The sequence below is a fragment of the Giraffa tippelskirchi genome, chromosome 2 (assembly GCF_054371585.1).
Source record: "Giraffa tippelskirchi isolate mGirTip1 chromosome 2, T2T-mGirTip1v1.2.pri, whole genome shotgun sequence".
In the NCBI taxonomy this organism is placed as follows: Eukaryota; Metazoa; Chordata; class Mammalia; order Artiodactyla; family Giraffidae; genus Giraffa; species Giraffa tippelskirchi.
Window position 1 is genome coordinate 106,649,315 of NC_137276.1, and position 25,598 is coordinate 106,674,912.

At 48.7% G+C, this 25,598-nt stretch overlaps 2 protein-coding genes across 2 annotated transcripts; one reads left to right on the plus strand and one right to left on the minus strand.

Moving 5' to 3' along the window:
• The first annotated feature begins 2,459 nt into the window (after nucleotides 1-2,459).
• LOC145539710 (uncharacterized) lies at nucleotides 2,460-3,425 on the plus strand. Its single transcript, XM_081573724.1, has 3 exons — nucleotides 2,460-2,513; nucleotides 2,562-3,026; nucleotides 3,138-3,425. The coding sequence occupies exons 1-3, from the start codon at nucleotides 2,460-2,462 to the stop codon at nucleotides 3,423-3,425; spliced, it is 807 nt and encodes a 268-aa protein (XP_081429850.1).
• Nucleotides 3,426-9,125: 5,700 nt separating this feature from the next.
• Nucleotides 9,126-10,091, minus strand: LOC145539712 (uncharacterized). The gene is made up of 3 exons (XM_081573725.1): nucleotides 10,038-10,091; nucleotides 9,525-9,989; nucleotides 9,126-9,413 (listed from the first exon to the last, which is right to left on the minus strand). The coding sequence occupies exons 1-3, from the start codon at nucleotides 10,089-10,091 to the stop codon at nucleotides 9,126-9,128; spliced, it is 807 nt and encodes a 268-aa protein (XP_081429851.1).
• Between the last annotated feature and the right edge of the window lie 15,507 nt (nucleotides 10,092-25,598).

Sequence of the window (25,598 nt, forward strand, 5' to 3'; positions counted from 1 at the left end):
CCATTAGGGAAATGCAAGTCAAACACAAGGAGATGCCACTTCATGTCGACTAGGGTGGCTATAATTTAAAACAAACAAATAAATGAATAGAAAATAAGTCTCGATGAGCAGGTAAAGAAATTGGGATCCTTGTACATCGCCAGTAGAAATGTAAAATGGCACAGCTGCTATGGAAAATAGTCTAGCGGTTCCTCAAAAGTTTGCCATATAACCCATCAAATCTACTGCTAGGTGTACACCCAAAAGACTTATTAATAAAAAGAGATGTTCAAACAAAAGCTTGTACATAAATATTCATCACACCTTATTCACACTAAGAAAAATGTGTTGTTGCTGTTGTTGTTCAGTCACTCAGTCCTGTCTGACTCTTTGCAACCCCATGGACTGCAGCACCCCAGGATTCCCTGTCCATCACCACCTCCTGGAGCTTGCTCAAACTCAAGTCCATTAAGTCAATGATGTCATCCAACCATCTCATCCTCTGTAGCCCCCTTCTCCTCCTGCCCTCAATCTTTGCCAGCATCAGGGTCTTTTCCAAAGAGTTAGCTCTTCATATCAAGTGGCCAAAGTATTGGAGTTTCAGCTTCAGTCCTTCCAATGTATACTCAGGGTTGATTTCCTTTAGGATTGACTGGTTTGATCTCCTTGCAGTCCAAGGGACTCTCAAGATTCTTCTCCAACACCATAGTTCAAAAGCATCAATTCTTTGGCACTCAGCCCTCTTTATGGCCCAACTCTCATATCCGTACATGACTATACGGACCTTTGTGAGCAAAGTGATGTCTCTGCTTTTCAATATGTTGTCTAGGTTTGTCATAGCTTCTCTTCCAAGGAGCAAGCATCTTTGTAACCAAGAGGTGTAAATGGCCAAAATGTTCATTGACTTATGGATAAATAAAATGTGGTCTGTTTCTATGAGGAATATTATTCAGTCATAAAAAAAAGGATGAAGCACGCATGTATGCTACAAAGTGGAAGGACCTTAAAAACGTTATGCCAAGTTGGAGTCAGACACAAAAGGCCACCTACTGTGTGATTCCTTTTATATGAAATGTGCAGAACAGGCAAAGCCATAGAGACAGAAAGCAGAGCAGTGATTGACAGGGACTGGGGAGGGTCTACTTAATACTACAAGATTTCCTTTTGGGAATGTCCTGGAACTAGATAGTGGTCATAGTTGTACAACGTTGTGACTGTACTAAACGCCCCTGAACTGAACACTTTAAAATGGTTAACTTTATATTATTTGTTACATGTCATAAAAAACATGCCTGCTAAGGATTTCTAACAGGGAGGCCCCCAGAGCTTCCCTGGTGATCCAGTGGTTAAAAAATCCACCTGCCAATGCCAAGAATATAAGTCTGATCCCTGGTCTGGGAATAGCCCAGGTGCCACAACTACCAAAGCCCATATGTCCTAAAGCCAGTGCTCCGCAATAAGATAAGCCACTGCGAAGAGAAGCCTGCGCGCTGCAACAAAGACCCAGCTCAGCGAAAAATTAACTAATTAATTTTTAAAGAAGAGTGAGGACCTCAGACTGTGCAGCACTGGGTATTATCAGTGTTGTAAATCTTGGCTGATCTTCTAGGTGGGACATTTGTGTTTTCATTTAGAGATTTTAATTATCGGTGATATCCAGTAGCTTTTCATACGTTGATTGGAAATTTGAATGAACTGTGTGTTTGTGTTTGATTCTTTCGTATCATATCCTGCTTTAGTTGTAAAGACTTTAAAATTTTATATTGCAAATGTTTTCTGGCAGTTCAATATCTTCACTTTATATGCCAAAAATATTTGTTTTGGATTCTGACTGAAGTTACATCAGTGATGGATTGATCCATAAAGAGTGGACATTCAGTCTCCACTGAAACTCAGCCCTGAGTTTCTTGCTCACGACTCTCGGGTCCCAGTGGATATATGTTGTGTGTGTTCTTTGATCAAGTTTACTATTTCGCTCACAACTTATCTTCTGAGAATTGCTCTTAGGTATAGTTTGGGCTGCGGTAAAGCTAGGCATCTTTCCCTATGTATTCTCACACTGTCGAGGCTGGCGTGAGGTGGGGAGTGGCTGCAGTGGCTGGGAACTTATCTCATGCTCAGCCCCTCCCTCCGTGAATGTGACTTAGGAACCCTGGCAGTCATTCAGCAGAAACTTGCGTCTTGTATTCACCACAAGTTTTCTGGAGCCAAACAAAGAACAGACGGGAAAACAGACTCTTGCAATGTACTCACACGTTTAATGACTAAAAGCTAATTGTAGAAAACACAGCAGCCCTAATGAGGGTCTCTGTGCAACCAGCTCCAAACAGCAACAAGGAAGGGAGGGCGTGGGAGCCTCCAACCAGGGCCATGCGCATACCCGGGGCGGGTATAAAAGCAGACATCCCCAGCACCTCACTCACACACACTCACGCATACTCACACACACTCACACCTCCTCCAGCCCCACCACCTCCACCATGGCCTTCTCCGCCCTGTCTGCTTGCTCCAGTGACCTGAGCTACGGCAGCCGGGTCTGCCTGCCCGGGTCCTGTGACTCTTGCACCGGCTCCTCCTGGCAGGTGGACGACTGTCCAGAGAGCTGCTGCGAGCCCCCCTGCTGTGCCCCCAGCTGCTGCACCCCGGCCCCCCGCCTGACCCTCCTCTGCGCCCCAGTGAGCTGTGAGTCCAGCCCCTGCTGCCAGCCAGCCTGCAGCAGCTCCTGCCCGGCCTCGTGCTGCCAGCAGTCTAGCTGCCAGTCCTCCTGCTGCACCTCCTCCCCCTGCCAGCCGGCCTGCTGTGAGCCTGACTGCTGTGAGCCCGTCTGCTGCAGGCCTGTTTGCTGTACACCTGTCTGCTGTACACCTGTCTGCTGCACACCTGTCTGCTGTGAGGTCTCCCCCTGCTCAACCTCCTCATGCTGCCAGCAGTCTAGCTGCCAGACCTCCTGCTGCACCTCCTCCCCCTGCCAGCAGGCCTGCTGTGAGCCCGTCTGCTGCAGGCCCGTGTGCTGCACACCTGTCTGCTGCAGGCCCGTGTGCTGTGAGGCCTCCCCCTGCTCAGCCCCCTCGTCCTGCTGCAGACCCTCCTCCTCCGTGTCCCTCCTCTGCCGCCCCGTGTGCCGCCCCGCCGGCTGCGTGCCCACCTCCTCCTGCCAGCCCAGCTGCTGCCGCCCGGCCTCCTCCGTGTCCCTGCTCTGCCGGCCTGTGTGCTCCCGCCCGGCCTGCTGTGTGCCCGCCTCCTCCTGCCAGCCCAGCTCCTGCCGCCCGGCCTCCTCTGTGTCCCTCCTCTGCCGCCCCGTGTGCCGCCCCGCCTGCTGCGTGCCCACCTCCCCCTGCCAGCCCAGCTGCTGCCGCCCGGCCTCCTCTGTGTCCCTGCTCTGCCGGCCTGTGTGCTCCCGCCTGGCCTGCTGCGTGCCCACCTCGGCCCCGGAGCCCTGCTGCTGACCGGCCGATCATCCGCCCTCCACAAGCTGCTGTCTCTCTCACAAGCTCCAGGAGCCCCTCTCGTGGTGCCAGGACCTCCCCTCTCCCAAAGGTGGACATGCAGCTGCTGCCCAGAGGGGACCTGAACTTGGCAGGCATCCCAGAGAGCCCTCGACAGGGTGGACGGTGGGGCCCCAGGAGCCTCCTCTGCAGGACGGGCTGCTTGAATCCCATATGACAAACATCAGCTGCTCTAATGAATAAAGCGTTTGTGTCAGGAAATACGGACCCATGACTGTCTTGCCCTCCTCCCGTGGGCTCCCCCGGCCCCCCCAAATTTGGCCTGTGGGTGCTCTGCCGGCAGAAGCCAGGCAGTAAAGACACATTCTCCCAAAGCTGCTGAGAGACCACAGGATCTGAAAGCCGGTGCCATCCACACATTCCATGTCCCTTCCTACCCCAGGCTCACTCTCCCTGCAGTGGACAGCCCTTCAAGGCTGGCATGGGAGGCAGGTGTGGGTGCAGAAGGCTCAGATCCTGAGTGGGCCCTGGGTTCCTCCCACACCCACCCCCTGCCCACGCAGGTTGAAGGCGACTTGGGGAGCAGGAGAAACCCTCCTGGGTCAGGATCTGAGAGTCCAGGGCGAGTGCCGTTGGAGAGAGGTGCCGACACTGAGGAGGCTCGCCTGTGTGCTGGTCTGTGTACGAGATTCTGGGGGCTCCAAGGGGGCGCGGGGTCAATTTAGACATCGCTCATTCTACTCAAGCTTTCAAGGCCTGACCGAGGAGGGACAGAACAAAAGAGACGCCTTGCGAACAAACCCTCAGGACAGTGGGGGAGAATGAGCCTGCAGTCTCAGTGGACACTAGCAACAGAGGAAGTGGGCACCAGTCAGCACCAGGCACCCTACTTATCCCCCCACCAGAAACAGACGGATGAGGCCCATAGGAGCAGGAGAACAGGGGAGGCTGGGGCAAGAGGGACCAGGAACTGAAGGCATCTCCCCAGGGGATACTACCCCACCCCCCGACCCAGCTCAGCTCCACCCAGGAAAGAGGGAATGGAGCAAAACCCTAAGAGGACCTGTAAACAGGCAGTGGCCACATGTAAACCTGCCTCAACTCTTAAATCTCTTTCCTGAGTTTACTCAAGACATGTACCATTTTTCTCCTTTGCCTTTAGCTTCTCTTCTTTTCTCAGCTATTTATAAAGCCTCCTCAGACAACCATTTTTGCCTTTTTGCATTGCTTTTTCTTGGGGATGGTCTTGATCACTGCCAAGTGATTAAAGGCAAAAGAGAAAAGGGAAAGATATACCCATTTGAATGCAGAGTTCCAAAGAATAGCAAGGAGAGATAAGAAAGCCTTCCTCAGTGATCAGTGCAAAGAAATAGAGGGAAACAATAGAAAGGGAAAGTCTAGAGATCTCTTCAAGAAAATTAGAGATACCAAGGGAATATCTCATGCAAAGATGGACACAATAAAGGACAGAAATGGTATGGACCTAACAGAAGCAGAAGATATTAAGAAGAGGTGGCAACAATAAACAGAAAAACTATACAAAAAAGATCTTCATGACCCAGATAACCACCATGGTGTGATCACTCACCTAGAGCCAGACATCGTGGAATGTGAAGTCAAGTGGGCCTTAGGAAGCATCACTACGAATAAAGCTAGTGGAGGTGATGGAATTCCAGTTGAGCTATTTCAAATCCTAAATATGCACTCAATATGCCAGCAAATTTGGAAAATTCAGCAGTGGCCACAGGACTGGAAAAGGTCAGTCTTCATTCCGATCCCCAAAAAAGGCAATGCCAAAGAATGTTCAGACTACCACACAATTGCACTCATCTCACACGCTAGCAAAGTAATGCTCAAAATTCTCCAAGCCAGGCTTCAGCAATATGTGAACCATGAACTTCCAGATGTTCTAGCTGGTTTTAGAAAAGGCAGAGGAACCAGAGATCGAATTGCCAACATCCGATGGATCATCGAAAAAGCAAGAGAGTTCCAGAAAAACAGCTATTTCTGCTTTATTGACTAGGCCAAAGACTTTGACTGTGTGGATCACAATCAACTGTGGAAAATTCTTAAAGAGATGGGAATACCAGACCATCTGACCTGTCTCTTGAGAAACCTGTATGCAGGTCAGGAAGCAACAGGTAGCACTGGACATGGAACAACAGGCTGGTTCCAAATAGGGAAAGGAGTACGACAAGGCTGTATATTGTCACCCTGCTTATTTAACTTATACGCAGAGTACATCATGAGAAACCCTGGGCTGGAGGAAGCACAAGCTGGACTCAAGATTGCCGGGAGAAATATCAATAACCTCAGATATGCAGAGGACACCACCCTTATGGCAGAAAGTGAAGAAGAACTAAAGAGCCCCTTGATGAAACTGAAAGAGGAGAGTGAAAAAGTTGGCTTAAAACCCAGTATTAAGAAAACTAAGATCATGGCATCTGGTCCTATCACTTCATGGCAAATAGATGGGCAAACAATGGAAACAGAGACAGACTTGATTCTCTTGGGCTCCAACATCACTGCAGATGGTAACTGCACCATGAAATTAAAAGATGCTTGCTCCTTTGAAGAAAAGTTATGACCAACCTAGACAGCATATTAAAAAGCAGACATTCCTTTGCCAACAAACGTCCATCTAGTGAAAGCTGTGGTTTTTCCAGTAGTCACGTATGGATGTGAGAGTTGGACTATAAAGAAAACTGAGTGCAGAAGAACTGATGCTTTCAACTGTGCTGTTGGAGAAGACTCTGAAGAGTCCCTTAGACTGCAAGGAGATCAAACCAGTACATCCTAAAGGAAATCAGTCCTGAATATTTATTGGAAGGACTGATGCTGAAACTGAAGCTCCAATACTTTGACCGCCTGATATGAAGAACCAACTCATTGGAAAAGCCCCTGATGCTGGGAAAGATTGAAGGCAGTGGGAGAAGGGGACGACAGAAGTTGAGATGGCTGGGTGGCATCACGACTCGATGGACATGAGTTTGAGTAAACTCTGGGAGTTGGTGATAGACAGGGAGGCCTGGTGTGCTGCGATTCATGGGGTCACAAAGTGTCAGACACCACTGAGGGACTGAATTGAACTGAACTGAACTGAACTAGGTTGGTCATAACTTTTCTTCAAAGGAGCAAGCATCTTTTAATTTCATGGTGCAGTTACCATCTGCAGTGATGTTGGAGCCCAAGAGAATCAAGTCTGTCTCTGTTTCCATTGTTTGCCCATCTATTTGCCATGAAGTGATAGGACCAGATGCCATGATCTTAGTTTTCTTAATACTGGGTTTTAAGCCAACTTTTTCACTCTCCTCTTTCAGTTTCATCAAGGGGCTCTTTAGTTCTTCTTCACTTTCTGCCATAAGGGTGGTGTCCTCTGCATATCTGAGGTTATTGATATTTCTCCCGGCAATCTTGAGTCCAGCTTGTGCTTCCTCCAGCCCAGGGTTTCTCATGATGTACTCTGCGTATAAGTTAAATAAGCAGGGTGACAATATACAGCCTTGTCGTACTCCTTTCCCTATTTGGAACCAGCCTGTTGTTCCATGTCCAGTGCTACCTGTTGCTTCCTGACCTGCATACAGGTTTCTCAAGAGACAGGTCAGATGGTCTGGTATTCCCATCTCTTTAAGAATTTTCCACAGTTGATTGTGATCCACACAGTCAAAGTCTTTGGCCTAGTCAATAAAGCAGAAATAGCTGTTTTTCTGGAACTCTCTTGCTTTTTCGATGATCCATCGGATGTTGGCAATTCGATCTCTGGTTCCTCTGCCTTTTCTAAAACCAGCTAGAACATCTGGAAGTTCATGGTTCACATATTGCTGAAGCCTGGCTTGGAGAATTTTGAGCATTACTTTGCTAGCGTGTGAGATGAGTGCAATTGTGTGGTAGTCTGAACATTCTTTGGCATTGCCTTTTTTGGGGATCGGAATGAAGACTGACCTTTTCCAGTCCTGTGGCCACTGCTGAATTTTCCAAATTTGCTGGCATATTGAGTGCATATTTAGGATTTGAAATAGCTCAACTGGAATTCCATCACCTCCACTAGCTTTATTCGTAGTGATGCTTCCTAAGGCCCACTTGACTTCACATTCCACGATGTCTGGCTCTAGGTGAGTGATCACACCATGGTGGTTATCTGGGTCATGAAGATCTTTTTTGTATAGTTTTTCTGTTTATTGTTGCCACCTCTTCTTAATATCTTCTGCTTCTGTTAGGTCCATACCATTTCTGTCCTTTATTGTGTCCATCTTTGCATGAGATATTCCCTTGGTATCTCTAATTTTCTTGAAGAGATCTCTAGACTTTCCCTTTCTATTGTTTCCCTCTATTTCTTTGCACTGATCACTGAGGAAGGCTTTCTTATCTCTCCTTGCTATTCTTTGGAACTCTGCATTCAAATGGGTATATCTTTCCCTTTTCTCTTTTGCCTTTAATCACTTGGCAGTGATCAAGACCATCCCCAAGAAAAAGCAATGCAAAAAGGCAAAAATGGTTGTCTGAGGAGGCTTTATAAATAGCTGAGAAAAGAAGAGAAGCTAAAGGCAAAGGAGAAAAATGGTACATGTCTTGAGTAAACTCAGGAAAGAGATTTAAGAGTTGAGGCAGGTTTACATGTGGCCACTGCCTGTTTACAGGTCCTCTTAGGGTTTTGCTCCATTCCCTCTTTCCTGGGTGGAGCTGAGCTGGGTCGGGGGGTGGGGTAGTATCCCCTGGGGAGATGCCTTCAGTTCCTGGTCCCTCTTGCCCCAGCCTCCCCTGTTCTCCTGCTCCTATGGGCCTCATCCGTCTGTTTCTGGTGGGGGGATAAGTAGGGTGCCTGGTGCTGACTGGTGCCCACTTCCTCTGTTGCTAGTGTCCACTGAGACTGCAGGCTCATTCTCCCCCACTGTCCTGAGGGTTTGTTCGCAAGGCGTCTCTTTTGTTCTGTCCCTCCTCGGTCAGGCCTTGAAAGCTTGAGTAGAATGAGCGATGTCTAAATTGACCCCGCGCCCCCTTGGAGCCCCCAGAATCTCGTACACAGACCAGCACACAGGCGAGCCTCCTCAGTGTCGGCACCTCTCTCCAACGGCACTCGCCCTGGACTCTCAGATCCTGACCCAGGAGGGTTTCTCCTGCTCCCCAAGTCGCCTTCAACCTGCGTGGGCAGGGGGTGGGTGTGGGAGGAACCCAGGGCCCACTCAGGATCTGAGCCTTCTGCACCCACACCTGCCTCCCATGCCAGCCTTGAAGGGCTGTCCACTGCAGGGAGAGTGAGCCTGGGGTAGGAAGGGACATGGAATGTGTGGATGGCACCGGCTTTCAGATCCTGTGGTCTCTCAGCAGCTTTGGGAGAATGTGTCTTTACTGCCTGGCTTCTGCCGGCAGAGCACCCACAGGCCAAATTTGGGGGGGCCGGGGGAGCCCACGGGAGGAGGGCAAGACAGTCATGGGTCCGTATTTCCTGACACAAACGCTTTATTCATTAGAGCAGCTGATGTTTGTCATATGGGATTCAAGCAGCCCGTCCTGCAGAGGAGGCTCCTGGGGCCCCACCGTCCACCCTGTCGAGGGCTCTCTGGGATGCCTGCCAAGTTCAGGTCCCCTCTGGGCAGCAGCTGCATGTCCACCTTTGGGAGAGGGGAGGTCCTGGCACCACGAGAGGGGCTCCTGGAGCTTGTGAGAGAGACAGCAGCTTGTGGAGGGCGGATGATCGGCCGGTCAGCAGCAGGGCTCCGGGGCCGAGGTGGGCACGCAGCAGGCCAGGCGGGAGCACACAGGCCGGCAGAGCAGGGACACAGAGGAGGCCGGGCGGCAGCAGCTGGGCTGGCAGGGGGAGGTGGGCACGCAGCAGGCGGGGCGGCACACGGGGCGGCAGAGGAGGGACACAGAGGAGGCCGGGCGGCAGGAGCTGGGCTGGCAGGAGGAGGCGGGCACACAGCAGGCCGGGCGGGAGCACACAGGCCGGCAGAGCAGGGACACGGAGGAGGCCGGGCGGCAGCAGCTGGGCTGGCAGGAGGAGGTGGGCACGCAGCCGGCGGGGCGGCACACGGGGCGGCAGAGGAGGGACACGGAGGAGGAGGGTCTGCAGCAGGACGAGGGGGCTGAGCAGGGGGAGGCCTCACAGCACACGGGCCTGCAGCAGACAGGTGTGCAGCACACGGGCCTGCAGCAGACGGGCTCACAGCAGGCCTGCTGGCAGGGGGAGGAGGTGCAGCAGGAGGTCTGGCAGCTAGACTGCTGGCAGCATGAGGAGGTTGAGCAGGGGGAGACCTCACAGCAGACAGGTGTGCAGCAGACAGGTGTGCAGCAGACAGGTGTACAGCAAACAGGCCTGCAGCAGACGGGCTCACAGCAGTCAGGCTCACAGCAGGCCGGCTGGCAGGGGGAGGAGGTGCAGCAGGAGGACTGGCAGCTAGACTGCTGGCAGCACGAGGCCGGGCAGGAGCTGCTGCAGGCTGGCTGGCAGCAGGGGCTGGACTCACAGCTCACTGGGGCGCAGAGGAGGGTCAGGCGGGGGGCCGGGGTGCAGCAGCTGGGGGCACAGCAGGGGGGCTCGCAGCAGCTCTCTGGACAGTCGTCCACCTGCCAGGAGGAGCCGGTGCAAGAGTCACAGGACCCGGGCAGGCAGACCCGGCTGCCGTAGCTCAGGTCACTGGAGCAAGCAGACAGGGCGGAGAAGGCCATGGTGGAGGTGGTGGGGCTGGAGGAGGTGTGAGTGTGTGTGAGTATGCGTGAGTGTGTGTGAGTGAGGTGCTGGGGATGTCTGCTTTTATACCCGCCCCGGGTATGCGCATGGCCCTGGTTGGAGGCTCCCACGCCCTCCCTTCCTTGTTGCTGTTTGGAGCTGGTTGCACAGAGACCCTCATTAGGGCTGCTGTGTTTTCTACAATTAGCTTTTAGTCATTAAACGTGTGAGTACATTGCAAGAGTCTGTTTTCCCGTCTGTTCTTTGTTTGGCTCCAGAAAACTTGTGGTGAATACAAGACGCAAGTTTCTGCTGAATGACTGCCAGGGTTCCTAAGTCACATTCACGGAGGGAGGGGCTGAGCATGAGATAAGTTCCCAGCCACTGCAGCCACTCCCCACCTCACGCCAGCCTCGACAGTGTGAGAATACATAGGGAAAGATGCCTAGCTTTACCGCAGCCCAAACTATACCTAAGAGCAATTCTCAGAAGATAAGTTGTGAGCGAAATAGTAAACTTGATCAAAGAACACACACAACATATATCCACTGGGACCCGAGAGTCGTGAGCAAGAAACTCAGGGCTGAGTTTCAGTGGAGACTGAATGTCCACTCTTTATGGATCAATCCATCACTGATGTAACTTCAGTCAGAATCCAAAACAAATATTTTTGGCATATAAAGTGAAGATATTGAACTGCCAGAAAACATTTGCAATATAAAATTTTAAAGTCTTTACAACTAAAGCAGGATATGATACGAAAGAATCAAACACAAACACACAGTTCATTCAAATTTCCAATCAACGTATGAAAAGCTACTGGATATCACCGATAATTAAAATCTCTAAATGAAAACACAAATGTCCCACCTAGAAGATCAGCCAAGATTTACAACACTGATAATACCCAGTGCTGCACAGTCTGAGGTCCTCACTCTTCTTTAAAAATTAATTAGTTAATTTTTCGCTGAGCTGGGTCTTTGTTGCAGCGCGCAGGCTTCTCTTCGCAGTGGCTTATCTTATTGCGGAGCACTGGCTTTAGGACATATGGGCTTTGGTAGTTGTGGCACCTGGGCTATTCCCAGACCAGGGATCAGACTTATATTCTTGGCATTGGCAGGTGGATTTTTTAACCACTGGATCACCAGGGAAGCTCTGGGGGCCTCCCTGTTAGAAATCCTTAGCAGGCATGTTTTTTATGACATGTAACAAATAATATAAAGTTAACCATTTTAAAGTGTTCAGTTCAGGGGCGTTTAGTACAGTCACAACGTTGTACAACTATGACCACTATCTAGTTCCAGGACATTCCCAAAAGGAAATCTTGTAGTATTAAGTAGACCCTCCCCAGTCCCTGTCAATCACTGCTCTGCTTTCTGTCTCTATGGCTTTGCCTGTTCTGCACATTTCATATAAAAGGAATCACACAGTAGGTGGCCTTTTGTGTCTGACTCCAACTTGGCATAACGTTTTTAAGGTCCTTCCACTTTGTAGCATACATGCGTGCTTCATCCTTTTTTTTATGACTGAATAATATTCCTCATAGAAACAGACCACATTTTATTTATCCATAAGTCAATGAACATTTTGGCCATTTACACCTCTTGGTTACAAAGATGCTTGCTCCTTGGAAGAGAAGCTATGACAAACCTAGACAACATATTGAAAAGCAGAGACATCACTTTGCTCACAAAGGTCCGTATAGTCATGTACGGATATGAGAGTTGGGCCATAAAGAGGGCTGAGTGCCAAAGAATTGATGCTTTTGAACTATGGTGTTGGAGAAGAATCTTGAGAGTCCCTTGGACTGCAAGGAGATCAAACCAGTCAATCCTAAAGGAAATCAACCCTGAGTATACATTGGAAGGACTGAAGCTGAAACTCCAATACTTTGGCCACTTGATATGAAGAGCTAACTCTTTGGAAAAGACCCTGATGCTGGCAAAGATTGAGGGCAGGAGGAGAAGGGGGCTACAGAGGATGAGATGGTTGGATGACATCATTGACTTAATGGACTTGAGTTTGAGCAAGCTCCAGGAGGTGGTGATGGACAGGGAATCCTGGGGTGCTGCAGTCCATGGGGTTGCAAAGAGTCAGACAGGACTGAGTGACTGAACAACAACAGCAACAACACATTTTTCTTAGTGTGAATAAGGTGTGATGAATATTTATGTACAAGCTTTTGTTTGAACATCTCTTTTTATTAATAAGTCTTTTGGGTGTACACCTAGCAGTAGATTTGATGGGTTATATGGCAAACTTTTGAGGAACCGCTAGACTATTTTCCATAGCAGCTGTGCCATTTTACATTTCTACTGGCGATGTACAAGGATCCCAATTTCTTTACCTGCTCATCGAGACTTATTTTCTATTCATTTATTTGTTTGTTTTAAATTATAGCCACCCTAGTCGACATGAAGTGGCATCTCCTTGTGTTTGACTTGCATTTCCCTAATGGCCAATGACACTGTACTTCCTTTCTTGTGCTTGTTTGTGTATTTCCTTTGGAACAATGTCTGTGATAGCACTTTGTCCATTTTAAATTAGGTTGTTTGTCTTGTTGTCCAGTTATAGGCGTTCTTTATGTACTCTGACTATTAGGCCCTTTATCAGAATCATTTTTTGCAAATATTGCCCCTCATTCTGTGGGTTGTCCTTTCAGTCTCTTGACAGTGTCCTCTGACAGACTTTTAAAATGCTGATGAGATCTGATTTATCTGCTTACCATGCACTGAATGCTGGGTTCGGCTGCTCCAGCAAACACAGCACATGTGTTGTAGCAGCTGAGACTGGGGCTACTCACTGGTGGGTTTCCAGTAGTTCTTTGTCATTTCCCAGGATCCAACTGCTTTTTGTAGACTGGTGAATGGAGATGTTATGGGGAACCACCCCCCACATCCTTCAGGTCTTTAAAGCAGCACTCATTTCTGCCACTGCTCCCAGGTTGCAATGCTGATTTTGAAGCACTCTCCTGACTCGGGGCACAGGGGAAGCAGTTTCAGAGGCTTATCTTTCTTAATATGAGAATTCCTTCCAAAGCTTGGAAAGAATGTGGGGTTGTTTTAAACACCAGGGACGTCCATTCCAGTTACACATGCAGAGACATGGGAATGACCTCTGAGTTGGTCTGCGTGCCTGATGGACCCTCTCTGACCTGAATGTAGCCCAGACTTGAATAAAGACGTTCCTTCCCTCTGTCCTATGGACGCAGAGCCCATAATGATGTTTCAGGACTGAACTCTGTGCTCAACCATCCTTGAAATGTTGGGGTTCTTCTCTTCCCTCATATTGTTGCATGGGTAAATGCTTGGGGTGGGGGAAAAACTGGGATAATTCTTACTACTGAAACTTGTCTTGGGGTTTCCCAGGTGGCTCAGTGGTAAAGAATCTGCCTGCCAATGCAGGAGATGCAGATTCAATCCCTGGGGTGGGAAGATCCCCTAGAGGAGGAAATGGCAACCCACTCCAGTATTCTTGCTTGGAGAATCCCATGGACAGAGAAGCCTGGAGGGCTGCAGTCCATGGAGTTGGACACAACTGAGCGACGGAGAATACCTGCATGCATACTTCTCTTGACTGCAGGGCTCTTCCGAGGTGGGAGCACTTACATCAAGAAAATTGGCAAGCACTGCAAATCACCATCTTTTGTCGGGAAGCTAGTTTCCATACTTGTAGACTCTTCAAAATCTGTAAAACAAAATACCCACCCCCTAAACCAACCCCCTAAAATAGCAGAAATCTAAGACGGTTGAATGGGAAGGGGAGGGAGTCACCCCAATAGAAACCTTGATCCCACTCCCGGCTTCTAGATCTGAGCCAGTCCTCAGGCAGGAACACCTTGATCATGTCCAGTATCAAGTTACCAGTAGCTTAACAGCCAGCTTGTGAAATTCCTGAATAGTTAATACTTGACTCTTGCCACTTAGTAGGAGTCAGCTCCAGACAGCTCCGGTGAGATTGCTGGCAGTAACCTGCCTGGCTGTGTATCACTTTCCCCGTGGAAATCTGTGTTCTGAGAACCACCTTCAATAACTCCCTGCAAGATTCATACACAGAGGTCTGGCTTGCATCACAGTTCCCTCCACCTGTTTTTTTAATTCCCCTTATGGGTTAATAGTTTATTAAGTTTTGGTTTATCTTTCCATCATTTTTTTCACATGTGACCAAAAATCTGTGTTTGTTTATTCTCCTTTCTTACAAAAGGGGTGGCCTTTATACACCCTGGTCGGCACCTTATTTTTCCCCTCGTCCGCATATCCTGGAGCCCACTCGAGAGCAGTGTACAGAGACCGCCTTCACTCCTTCTTAGAGCCGCACAGCACTCCATGTATGAAGGCAGCATAGTTCGTTGATGGACAATTGTTTTCCTTCCTGTACTTTACGACTTTGAGTAACACTGCAGGGAACAGATCGCCACCGTTCTGTCGCTTAGTCGTGTCCTACTCTTTTTGGCCCCATGGGCTGCGGCACGCCTGGCTTCCCTGTCCTTCTCTATCTCCCGGAATTTGCTCAAATTGCGCAAATGTGATGTTGTGTCGATGATGCCATCCAACCGTCTCATCCTCTGTCGCCCCCTTCTCCTCCTGCCCTCAATCTTTCCCAGCATCAGGGTCTCATGTACTAATTTTGCCAGTATATCTTTGGGGTGCACTTCTAGATTTTAATGCTTACTCTTTATCACTGGATGAGGGTGGTGGTGCTCAATAGTGTCTGACTTTGTGACCCCATGGACTGTAGCCCGCCAAGCTCCTCTGTCCATGGAATTTCACAGGCAAACTGGAGTGGGTTGCCATTTCCTACTCCAGAGGATCTTCCCAACTCAGGGATTGAAGCCATGTCTCTTGTGTCTCCTGCACTGGCAGGCAGATTCTTTACTCTTGAGCTATCTGATCAACACGAAATTTTAGTAGATCCTATCAAATTCCCCTCTGTATTGGGTTGTTCCATGTTTGTACTCCTATAAGTAGCGTGTGAGAATGTCTATTTTATACAACTTTTCCAACTGCATGTGTCATCAACATTTTTGTCGTTCTGATAGCTAAGAAATAGAATCTCTTGTGGTTTTCAAAATATTTACCTTTCTCTTAAAATAACTTTGAGAATCTTTTTGTATGGTCCAACCCATTTGCATTTCCTTTTCTGTGAGTTGATGTTCATTATCTCCAGCCCACTTCAAATATTGACGTGTGGGTCTTTTTCCCCCTGATTTTGGCAGCTCTTTAACATTAGCAAAATAGCACCTTTTCTGTGGTACAAATTCAGTTCAGTTCAGTCACTCAGTCATGTCTGACTCTTTGCTACCCCATGGACTGCAGCACACCAGGCTTCCCTGTCCATTACCAACTCCCAGAGCTTACTCAAACTCATATCCATCGAGTAGGTGATGCCATCCAACCATCTCATCCTCTGTCGTCCCCTTCTCCTCCCGCCTTCAATCTTTCCCAGCATCAGGGTCTTTTCCAATGAGTCAGTTCTTCACATCTGGTGGTCAAAGTATCGGAGTTTCACAAGTTACATGTATTTTTTTCCGAACATTTAAAAACTTTGTTTTGCTACACGCAGGCTTCCTCTAGTTGTGGTGAGCAGAGGCTTCTCTCTGGTTGCAGTGCACAGGCTTCTCCTTGCTGTGGTTCCTCTTGCTGTGGAGCACAGGCTCCAGAGCACACAGGCTTCAGCAGTCGCAGCACTCGGGCTCAGGAGGTTCGGCTCGTGGGGTCTAGGCTCTCAGGCTTCAGTAGTTGTGGTGCATGGGCTTTGTTGTTCTGAGGCACGTGGAATCTTCCGGGACCAGGGATTGAACCCACGTCCCTTGCATTGCAGGCAGATTCTTAACCACTGGACCACCAGGAAATCTCCTAACTAGTTTTTTGTCGTATACTTTCCTTATGGTACTTTTTTTTAATCACTCTACCTTCTATCTGTCAATTATCTATCATCTGTCTATTTTAATGTAGAACAAAGGGACACCTAAAGATAGTTGAAAAATTCCACAGCTCACTGATGCTTCTGTCCTTCCCATTTTAATTCAAGTTTCTTTACTGTGCAATCAAATCCTTTTCTCAGCAGTGGCTGTAGCAAAAACAAAAAAAAAGTGACAAAAAATAAGTAATTAGCCATCAAATGGATAAATAAATGCATGAAGTGCTTTATTCAGAGTCAGAGAGCCTGTTTCTAACTTCCAGAAGTGTCACCTTAGAGACCACGGTCATCTTCTTCTGTACAAGGGAGTAATTAAGCCTGTTGGACCGACACTACTGGGGCTGTACCTGGATGCTCCCCAAGCCCGTTTCCCATACTTGCGCACCTCCTGGGCTTGCTCAGAGCAGTCCTCACCTGCAGGTCTCCTTGCAGGACTGCTTAGAAGAGCTACTCTGCCACACATCTTAGTCTGCAGTGCCTGGGGATTTGGATCCATCCAGATGGACAGGTGAGAGCCCAGCTTCCTTCTCCAAGATGGGATGTGCACTCAGTGCCCTTGTGGGATCGGGCTGGGACTTCACCTTTTTCTAGTCCCTGATCTGGTGGTCCCAGCCCTTTACCAGGCTCTCCTGGCAGCACTTCCTGAGTACATGATGCATGCTCCTGGGGAATCTACCTCACCTTCGGGGTGTGAGGGCTGCAACATGATGTGTGTGAAGAGCTCTGTGCACGGGTGAGCATCCTCAGCATCATACCTGAGCTGCAGTCGGTCTGACTGGCTCCCCTGCCTCCCACCCCAACCCCCTCCCCAAGCCTAAGCTCTGAGGATTTTTCATGATGCCACTTCCTGGCATATCCTTGAAGTTAGAGTGTCACTCTTTGGGGCCCAGATAACTTCATCTTCTTTTCAAATCCTTCCCCGATATGACTCAGCACTGTCTGGCATTTCTCCTCTCTGAATTCCCACGTTACCTATGCCAAAGCACGTAATTCATGATTCATAAGTACTGTCTGATCTCAGTTTTTAGATTTATTTCAGGTGTATAAATCATAGCACACATCAAGTCAAGGGAAATAACTACTATACTTCATTGAATAAATACCAGACTTTTCTTATTTCCTTATTTTTTAGATTATGAGAGTATAATAGCACATTTACAGGAGACTTGGAAAATACAGGACAAAGTTATGTATAGTTTCACTATATATTACAATTATTTTTGTTAAGTAGATAAAGATTTTCAGTTGGAGTTTCAATATCAAACTCTCAAAAATTAATAGAATGAAGAGCCAGAAAAGTAGAAGGATATAATAGACCTGAAAAGCACCATGAACCAATTCAAAGTAATTAAGATTTACGTAATTTTCACACAACAGCAGGATACAAATTCTATTCAAGTTCTCATAGACTATAAACCAAGAGACACTAGAACATACCCAGGGACATAAAACAAGGTGCAAAAATTTCATGGTCTAATGGTATTGGAATCATACAGAGTCTCTTCTCTCATCACTGTAGAATTATCTTAGAAATCAATATTAAAAGATATTTGAAAGATATTTTCAAGTGCAAGGTGATATTTACCAAGAGAGATCTTTGACTTAGCTGTTGAAAGTCAAGTCTAATTTTAACATCTCTGAAATGGGGAGACATCTTCCAAATGATGGCATAGCAGAGTTTAGTTGGAAGCCACTGTTTCTGCTTCGACTCCATAAAATAATGGAGCATCTTCTATGGATGACATCTTGAGAAATGATGGCCTGTCTAAGATGTGTGTATGTGTGTTGTTTAGTACTTTGTCCCAAATGGACCTAGTATGAACATCATCAAACAGCTTACAATGTGAATTATCTGAAAGCCTCCAGGTAAATGAAGATGCCTAAATTATTAGAGCATTACAGCTCTCTTTTTGAGCTCCAAAAACAAAAACAAAAACTAAACAACAAAGAACACCCTTCTCATCAAAGCTGAATGACGTCCTTATTTCAAATAGGAGAGGAATGGCTCAACTGAACAAGCACTGAGCACCTACTGTATGCGAGCACTATGCCTAAAGCCAGACATACAGATTAACAGCCTGACCCTGACTTCCCTGGGCTGTGCGGCCTGGTTGGCTGACCTGGATTGGGGTGAGGGAATCTGGAACGTAGTTTCTGCTGTTGCAGAGATATAAGCCCCAGACTCTCTCCTCTATCTCTGGCCCCGGATGCTCTAAGAGCACTCAGGTTTGTCTGAAGGAGTAACAGAAACACAAATTCTATTGATGGCAAGTACCAGGGGTGGATGAGATGGCCCCCACTGCTGAATCTGGGATGCCAGGGTGGGGGTGGGGAGGGAAGGGCAGAGCAGGGAACCTACTGAAGGACATCTTCCTCGGAAGCCCCAGAGCCCTGCCTTACAGAACCCACAGGGCTTGAATTCCCCTGGGCAGCGGGCCCTCTGGGAAGCTGGGAGCAGCTCTTCCTGAAGGAGATAGTCGCCGCTTCACCGCTTGCCCTGTGACCTGTGTCCTCTTCTGCAGTCAGTTCACAGAATGCGGACAGGTTGGGTCTGGCCCATGGCTGTGTATTTGCAGAGCAAAGGCAACAGAGTCACTGATTTCCCAGGAGTCTCAAAGCTACGGTTTTTCCAATAGCATGTACAGATGTGAAAGCTCAACCGCAAAGAAGGCTGAGCACCAAAGGAATGATGCTTTCTAACATTGGTGCTGGATAAGACTCTTGAGAGTCTGCTGGAGTTCAACTCAGTCAATCCTAAAGGAAATCAGCCCTGAATATTCATTGGAAAGACTGAGGCTGAAGCTAAAGTTGTGAAGAATCAGCTCAGTGTAAAAGACCCTGATGCTGAGAAAGATTGAAAGCAGGAGGAGAAGGGGGTAACAGAGGATGAGATGGTTGGATGGCATCACCGACTTAATGGACAAGAGTTTGAGCAAGCTCTGGGAGACAGTGAAGGACAGAGAAGCCTGGCATGCTGCAGTCCTTCGGGTTGCAAAGAGTCAGACACGACTGAGCATCTGAACAACAGGTGTCTCACCTGGAACTTAGGGTCAAGGCTTCACATGACCACCCTCAGGGGCTCTGAGCCTTGCATCTGGCAGGGCATCCTTTCCCATGTTCAGGCTGGTACCTGAGCTGACCCAGCAGACTAATTCACATGGAATGTAAATATTTGGGTTCAGGATGCTGAGTTCATGCCGACGTCAGTGATACTTGGTGTGCATTCTTGTCAAACAGGAAGAAAACCAAAACACTTCTCTGATAAAAAACAGTCCTATGTGGAAATAGGAAAGAAGAAAATAGGGAAAACCACTAGACCATTCAGGTATGACCTAAATCAAATCCCTTACGATTATACAGGAGAAGTGACAAATAGATTCAAGAGATTAGATCTGATAGACAGAATGCCTCAAGAACTATGGATGGAGGTTCGTGACATTGTACAGGAGGCAGGGATCAAGACCATTCCCAAGAAAAAGAAATGAAAAAAGGAAAAGTGGTTGTCTGAGGAGGCCTTACGAATAGCTGAGAAAAGAAAAGATGCAAAAGGCGAAGGAGAAAAGGAAAGATATACCCATTTGAATGCAGAGTTCCAGAGAATAGCAAGGAGAGATAAGAAAGCCTTCCTCAGTGATCATTGCAAATAAATAGAGGGAAACAATAGAATGGGAAAGACTAGAGATCTCTTCAAGAAAATTAGAGATACCAAGGTAACATTTCATGCAAAGATGGGCACAATAAAGGACAGAAATGGTACGGACCTAATAGAAGCAGAAGATATTAAGAAGAGGTGGCAAGAATACACAGAAGAACTATACAAAAAAGATCTTCATGACCCAGATAATCACATTGCTGTGATCACTCACCTAGAGCTAGACATCCTGCTTATTTAACTTATATGCAGAGTACATCATGAGAAATGCTGGGCTCCATGAAGCACAAGCTGACATCAAGATTGCCACGAGAAATATCAACAATCTCAGATATGCAGATGACACCACCCTTATGGCAGAAAGCGAAGAGGAACCAAAGAGCCTCCTGATGAAAGTGAAAGAGGAGAGTGAAAAAGTTGTCTTAAAACTCAACATTCCAAAAACTAAAATCATGTCATCTGGTCCCATCACTTCATGGCAAATAAAGTCTTTATTCTCTTGGGCTCCAAAATCACTGCAGATGGTAACTGCAGCCATGAAATTAAAAGACGCTGGCTCCTTAGAAGAAAAATTATGACCAACCTAGTTCAGTTCAGTTCAATTCAGTTGCTCGGTCGTGTCCGACTCTTTGCGATCCCATGAATCACAGCACGTCAGGCCTCCCTGTTCATCACCAACTCCCAGAGTTTACCCAAACTCATGTCCATCGAGTCGGTGATGCCATCCAGCCATCTCAACCTCTATCGCCCCCTTCTCCTCCTGGCCCCAATCCTTCCCTCAACTCAAGAAAAGTGAGGTGCAGCAACATTGACACACGTGGAAACCAGAACCTACAACCCACAGCAAAGCCAGAGTCGTCCGTCAGGGTGCGCAGAGCATCTGAGGGGTTCCTGACTGGATAGCGGTGTTGCTGTGGACAGCACCACCAGACACATAAAGACCGTGTGTGCATCATGTGACACCAAGCACAAAGCAGGTGACTGCTGGTGCTGTGTCCACATGAGTCAGGCTGCAGCGCTGACCTGGGAGGAGAGAATCAGTGAAAGACGTTCATGTAGTTCACCTTAGTAACAAGTGACAATTTTAAATGCTCCGAGCCTCTTCAGATCTCAGATGAGCCTCTCCATCACTGTGACGCACTTATCATTCACGTGACTAAGACAGGGGCCAAAGGCATCCTGTGAACCAGAGCAACCCGTGAAGACTTCCTCTCCTGCCTGGTGGGCAGCACAGTGGTGCCCTCCTGGGGGTAGTAGGGAGGGCAGCAAAAAGGTGGGATGTGACATCAAATGCCCGGCTTGGTGAAGATAAACAGGCCTGGCGGGAGGTTTGGTTTGAATGGAAGGATAGTGAGGCAGTGCCAGGCACAGTGGGCGCTCTTAGAGTTCCCTCTTCACATCTTCACAGTCATGTGACATCATAGTGATGGGAGTTTCTGGGTCTGTGCCTTCCGACAGGAAGGATGCCCTGATGGTGCTCCTTTTAGACTCTTCCTTGGTTCCCAAACAGTTGTCCCTGGAACCCTGGTGTGCCAATGGCTCCCTTCTCTGGGGAGCCCCCAGAGTTGGCACTTCGTGGGGAAGCCTTCTGGTTCCTGGGCCAGGCTTCCCCTTCCCGGAATATTGCAGGCACCCCACGTGCAGGCTTGCACATTCCTTCTGCAACTGCCAGGATTCCGGACGGGATGGGGTCTTTGTGCACAGTGAGCTCATCAGGTGTCCAGTAGGTGGAATTCCCAAACTGGACCCTCCTCGTTCCTGAGGAAGCAAAACATCAAATGCTGCAGGACAAAGGGAGCCACGGTGAGGCCACGCGGTGCACGAGGGAGGGGCCAGATTCGTTTTGAGGTTTCAGCTGTCCTCTGATGGGCTGAACTGCGTCCCTCCCAAAAAGATATGTTGGAGTCCTAACCCCCAATTACCTCTGAATGTGACCTTACTGGGAAATAATGTTCTTGCAGGACTTGTTGTCCAGTCACTCAGTCGTGTCCGACTCTTTGTGACCCCATGAACTGCAGCACATCAGGCTTCCCTGTCCTTCACCTTCTCCCAGAGTTTGCTCAAACTCACATCCACTGAGTTGATGATGACATCCACCTATCTCATCCTCTGTCGCCCCCTTCTCCTCCTGCCCTCAATCTTTCCCAGCATCAGGGTCTTTTCCAGTGAGTCAGCTCTTCATACCAGGTGGCCAAAGTATTGGAGCTTCAGCTTCAGCATCAGTCCTTCCAATGAATATTCAGGGTTGACTTCCTTTAGAATTGACTGGTTTGATCTTATTGTTCAAGGGACTCTCAGGAGTCTTCTCCAGCCCCACAATTTGAAAGTATCAGTTCTTTGGTGCTCAGACTTCTTTATGATCCAACTCTCACGTCTGTACATGACTACTGGAAAGACCATACCTTTGACTATATGGACCTTTGTCAGCAAAGTGACGTCTCTGCTTTTTAATATGCTAAGATTGTCATAGCTTTTCTTCCAAGGAGTAAGTTGTGATCTAGTTAAAACGAAGCCAGTGGGATGCACTTTAATCCAAAGACACATAACTGTGTCCTCATGAACAAAGGAACTCTGGACACACAGGTACCACAGAGGGAAGATGCTGTGAAGATGACGGCAGAGGTCAGGGTGATGCCTGTGCAAGCCAAGGAACCACAGAAATGCCAGGAGCCAGGAGAGAGGATGGATTCTCCCTCATCGCCCTGAGATGGGACCAGCCTGCCCACACCTTGATTTCTGAGTCTGGCCTCCAGTCCACGAGACCACACATGCTGCTGAACATGGTACCCAGTCTGGGTGCTCTGCAGCCACAGGAATCTTCTCCAGCCCCTCCCCTGCTCCAGCCCCAGCAGAGGGTGGAGAGGCCAAGAGCATGCCTGTGCTATGGGGGTCCAGGCATGTGGGTGCCAAGGCCAAGAGCTGCCCCCGGAAAGAGCTGTGCCATGTCCCCTGCCCTCCTGAGGAGGAGGGATGGGTAGGTATGCCCTCTGCAGGCAAGCAAGGGGCTCCCAGGGGGTCACCAGGAGTGTGACAGAGTCCTCTAGGGAGGCACACCCCTTTCTGGGGCCACAACACTGGACTCTACTGCAGCTGCTCTAACAAATAACCAGGAACATGTGGCTGAAACAGCACCAAGGTGTCACCTCTCAGCTGTGGAGGCGGGATCAGGAGGGAGTCTCACTGGCCATGGTCACAGATGGATTGTCTGATCCAACCCAGCGCCTCAGGGCAGACTCTCTTCCTTGTCTCCTTCAGCTTCTAGAGGCACCATATCCTCAGCTCGTGGCCTGGCATCTTCCTTTCCTCTCCCTTTGGCCTCCCTTTTAGTGGCCACATCTCCTGTCACCTCTCCCAAGTCCACCCGTATGACCCAGAACCTCCTCCCATTACAAGGCCCTTAATTTATTCCCATCCATAAAGTTACTCTGCTGTCCATGTAAGGGGATTTATCACAGGTCGTGGGGTCAGATGTCGGCATCTCGGGGGGAACTTCCGTGGACCTCCCAATGGGAGGGAGGGGAGCCACACTTGTCAGAGAAGCATCTGGTTTCCATTTAGACTGGCAGGGGCTGAAAGAGTGGGGGTTACATATCAGTTGCTGAGCAGAAGACCTTTTTACCCAGAAGAGGTCAGTTCATGCAGTTAGTGATGTCCCTCAATCTACAGAGCACAATTGCACTCATCTCACATGCTAGTGAAGTGATGCTCAAAATTCTCCAAGCCAGGCTTCAACAGTACATGAACTGTGAACTCCCAGATGTTCAAGCTGGATTTAAAAAAGACACAGGAACCAGAGATCAAATTGCCAACATCCATTGCATCAACGAAAAAGCAAGAGAGTTCCAGAAAAACATCTACTTCTGCTGTATTGATTATGCCAAAGATTTTGACTGTGTGGACCACAACAAATTCTGGAAAATTCTTAAAGAGTTGGGAATACCAGACCACCTGACCTGCCTCTTGAGAAATCTGTATGCAGGTCAGGAAGCAACAGTTAGAACTGGACATGGAAAAACAGACTGGTTCCAAATAGGGAAAGAAGTACGTCAAGGCTGTATATTGTCACCCTGATTATTTAACTTATATGAAGAGTACATCATGAGAAACCCTGGGCTGGATGAAGCACAAGCTGGAATCAAGATTGCCAGGAGAAATGTCAATAACCTCAGATATGCAGATGACACCACCCTCATGGCAGAAAGTGAAGAATTGAAGAGCCCCTTGATGAAAGTGAAAGAGGAGAGTGAAAAAGTTGGCTTGATGCTCAACATTCATAAAGCTAAGATCATAGCATCCGGTCCCATCACTTCATGGCAAATAGATGGGGAGACAGTGGAAACAGTGACTGACTTTATTTTGGGGGGCTCCAAAATCACTGCGGATAGTGACTGCACCCATGAAATTAAAAGACGCTTGCTCCTTGGAAGAAAAGTTATGACAAACCTAGACAGCATATTAAAAAGCAGAGACATCATTTTGCCAACAAAGGTCCATCTAGTCAAAGCTATGGTTTTTCCATTAGTCATGTATGGATGTGAGATTTGGACTATAAAGAAAGCGCCGAAGAATTGATGCTTTTGAACTGTGGTGTCGAAGACTCTTGAGAGTCCCTTGGACTGCAAGGAGATCCAACCAGTCGATCCTAAAGGAAATCAGTCCTGAATATTCATTGGAAGGACTGATACTGAGGCTGAAACTCCAGTACTTTGGCCACCTGATGTGAAGAACTGACTCCTTGGAAAAGACCCTGATGTTGGGAAAGATTGAAGGCAGGAGGAGAAGGGGACGACAGAGGAAGAGATGGTTGGATGGCATCATTGACTCAATGGACATGAGTTTGAGTAAACTCCAGGAGTTGGCAATGGACAGGTAAGCCTGGTGTACTGTAGTCCATGGGATCGCAAAGAGTCGGACACGACTGAGCGACTGAACTAAACTGATCACAGAGCAGGGTGAGGACTGACCTCATAAGTTCAGGGGACAGTGTGGTCCCTTTGAGTGAGCACTGGGAGCTCGACCCTCAGCCAAGAAATCACCTTTCCATGCTTGGCCACCAGCATGGCCATCTGTGACCTGGCCTTCTCTGCAGAAGGACTTTGCAGATCCTTGGGAACCACCCCCAGAGGAAGCATTTTAGGGAAAGACACTAGAGGAGAGACATCACACGGTCAGTGAGCATCGCACTCTGATGTTTATTAGGCCTGTGATGCTAGAGGCCTCAGAGCCTGGACTGGCCAGTGTGGGCACCACGGGGATGACCCAGGCAGGGGCTGGGGGACACTGATGGTTGAGTCCCTCAGCCTAACTTGTTGGGACCAGGTGGCCTTGCTGCAACATGATCAAGTCGAGTCTGGGAGAAGTGAAGACGACAATGTCTGGGCAGCCTTGTGGGAGGTCAGAGAGCCCACTGCTTCTGACCCTGCACATGGGGCAGGGAGGGGTCTTACAGGTCATGGGCTCAGAAGCAGAAAGGGATGCTTCAGGGGATGGGTCTGCAGACCAGAGCAGGGCAGGAGGGCTGGCAGAACCTGGAAGGCTGGCAGGAGGGGATCACATACACGATGCGCTTGTAGCACATGGGGACATACAGGACAGGTTTGCAGCTCAAAGTCACAGAGCAGGATGCCTGGCAGGGGCTGGACACACAGCAAATGTCCTGGCAGGAGCTGGACACAGAGCAAATGTCCTGGCAGGGACCGGGAACACAGCAGGCTGGTCGGCACAGCAGAGCCACATGGGGGGCACCACAGGGGTTTCGGCAGCCCAGGAGAGGGCAACAGACAGCAGGGCAGGCCGGCTGGCAGGAACTGGGCACACAGCAAGCTGGCTGGCAGCCCACAGAGCAGCTGGTGTCACACATGGTGGTGTGAGGCTGGGAGGGGTCAGGACAGAAGACAGGGCTGGTCTGGAGGCTCCCTCCCCAGGGTGCCCCTTA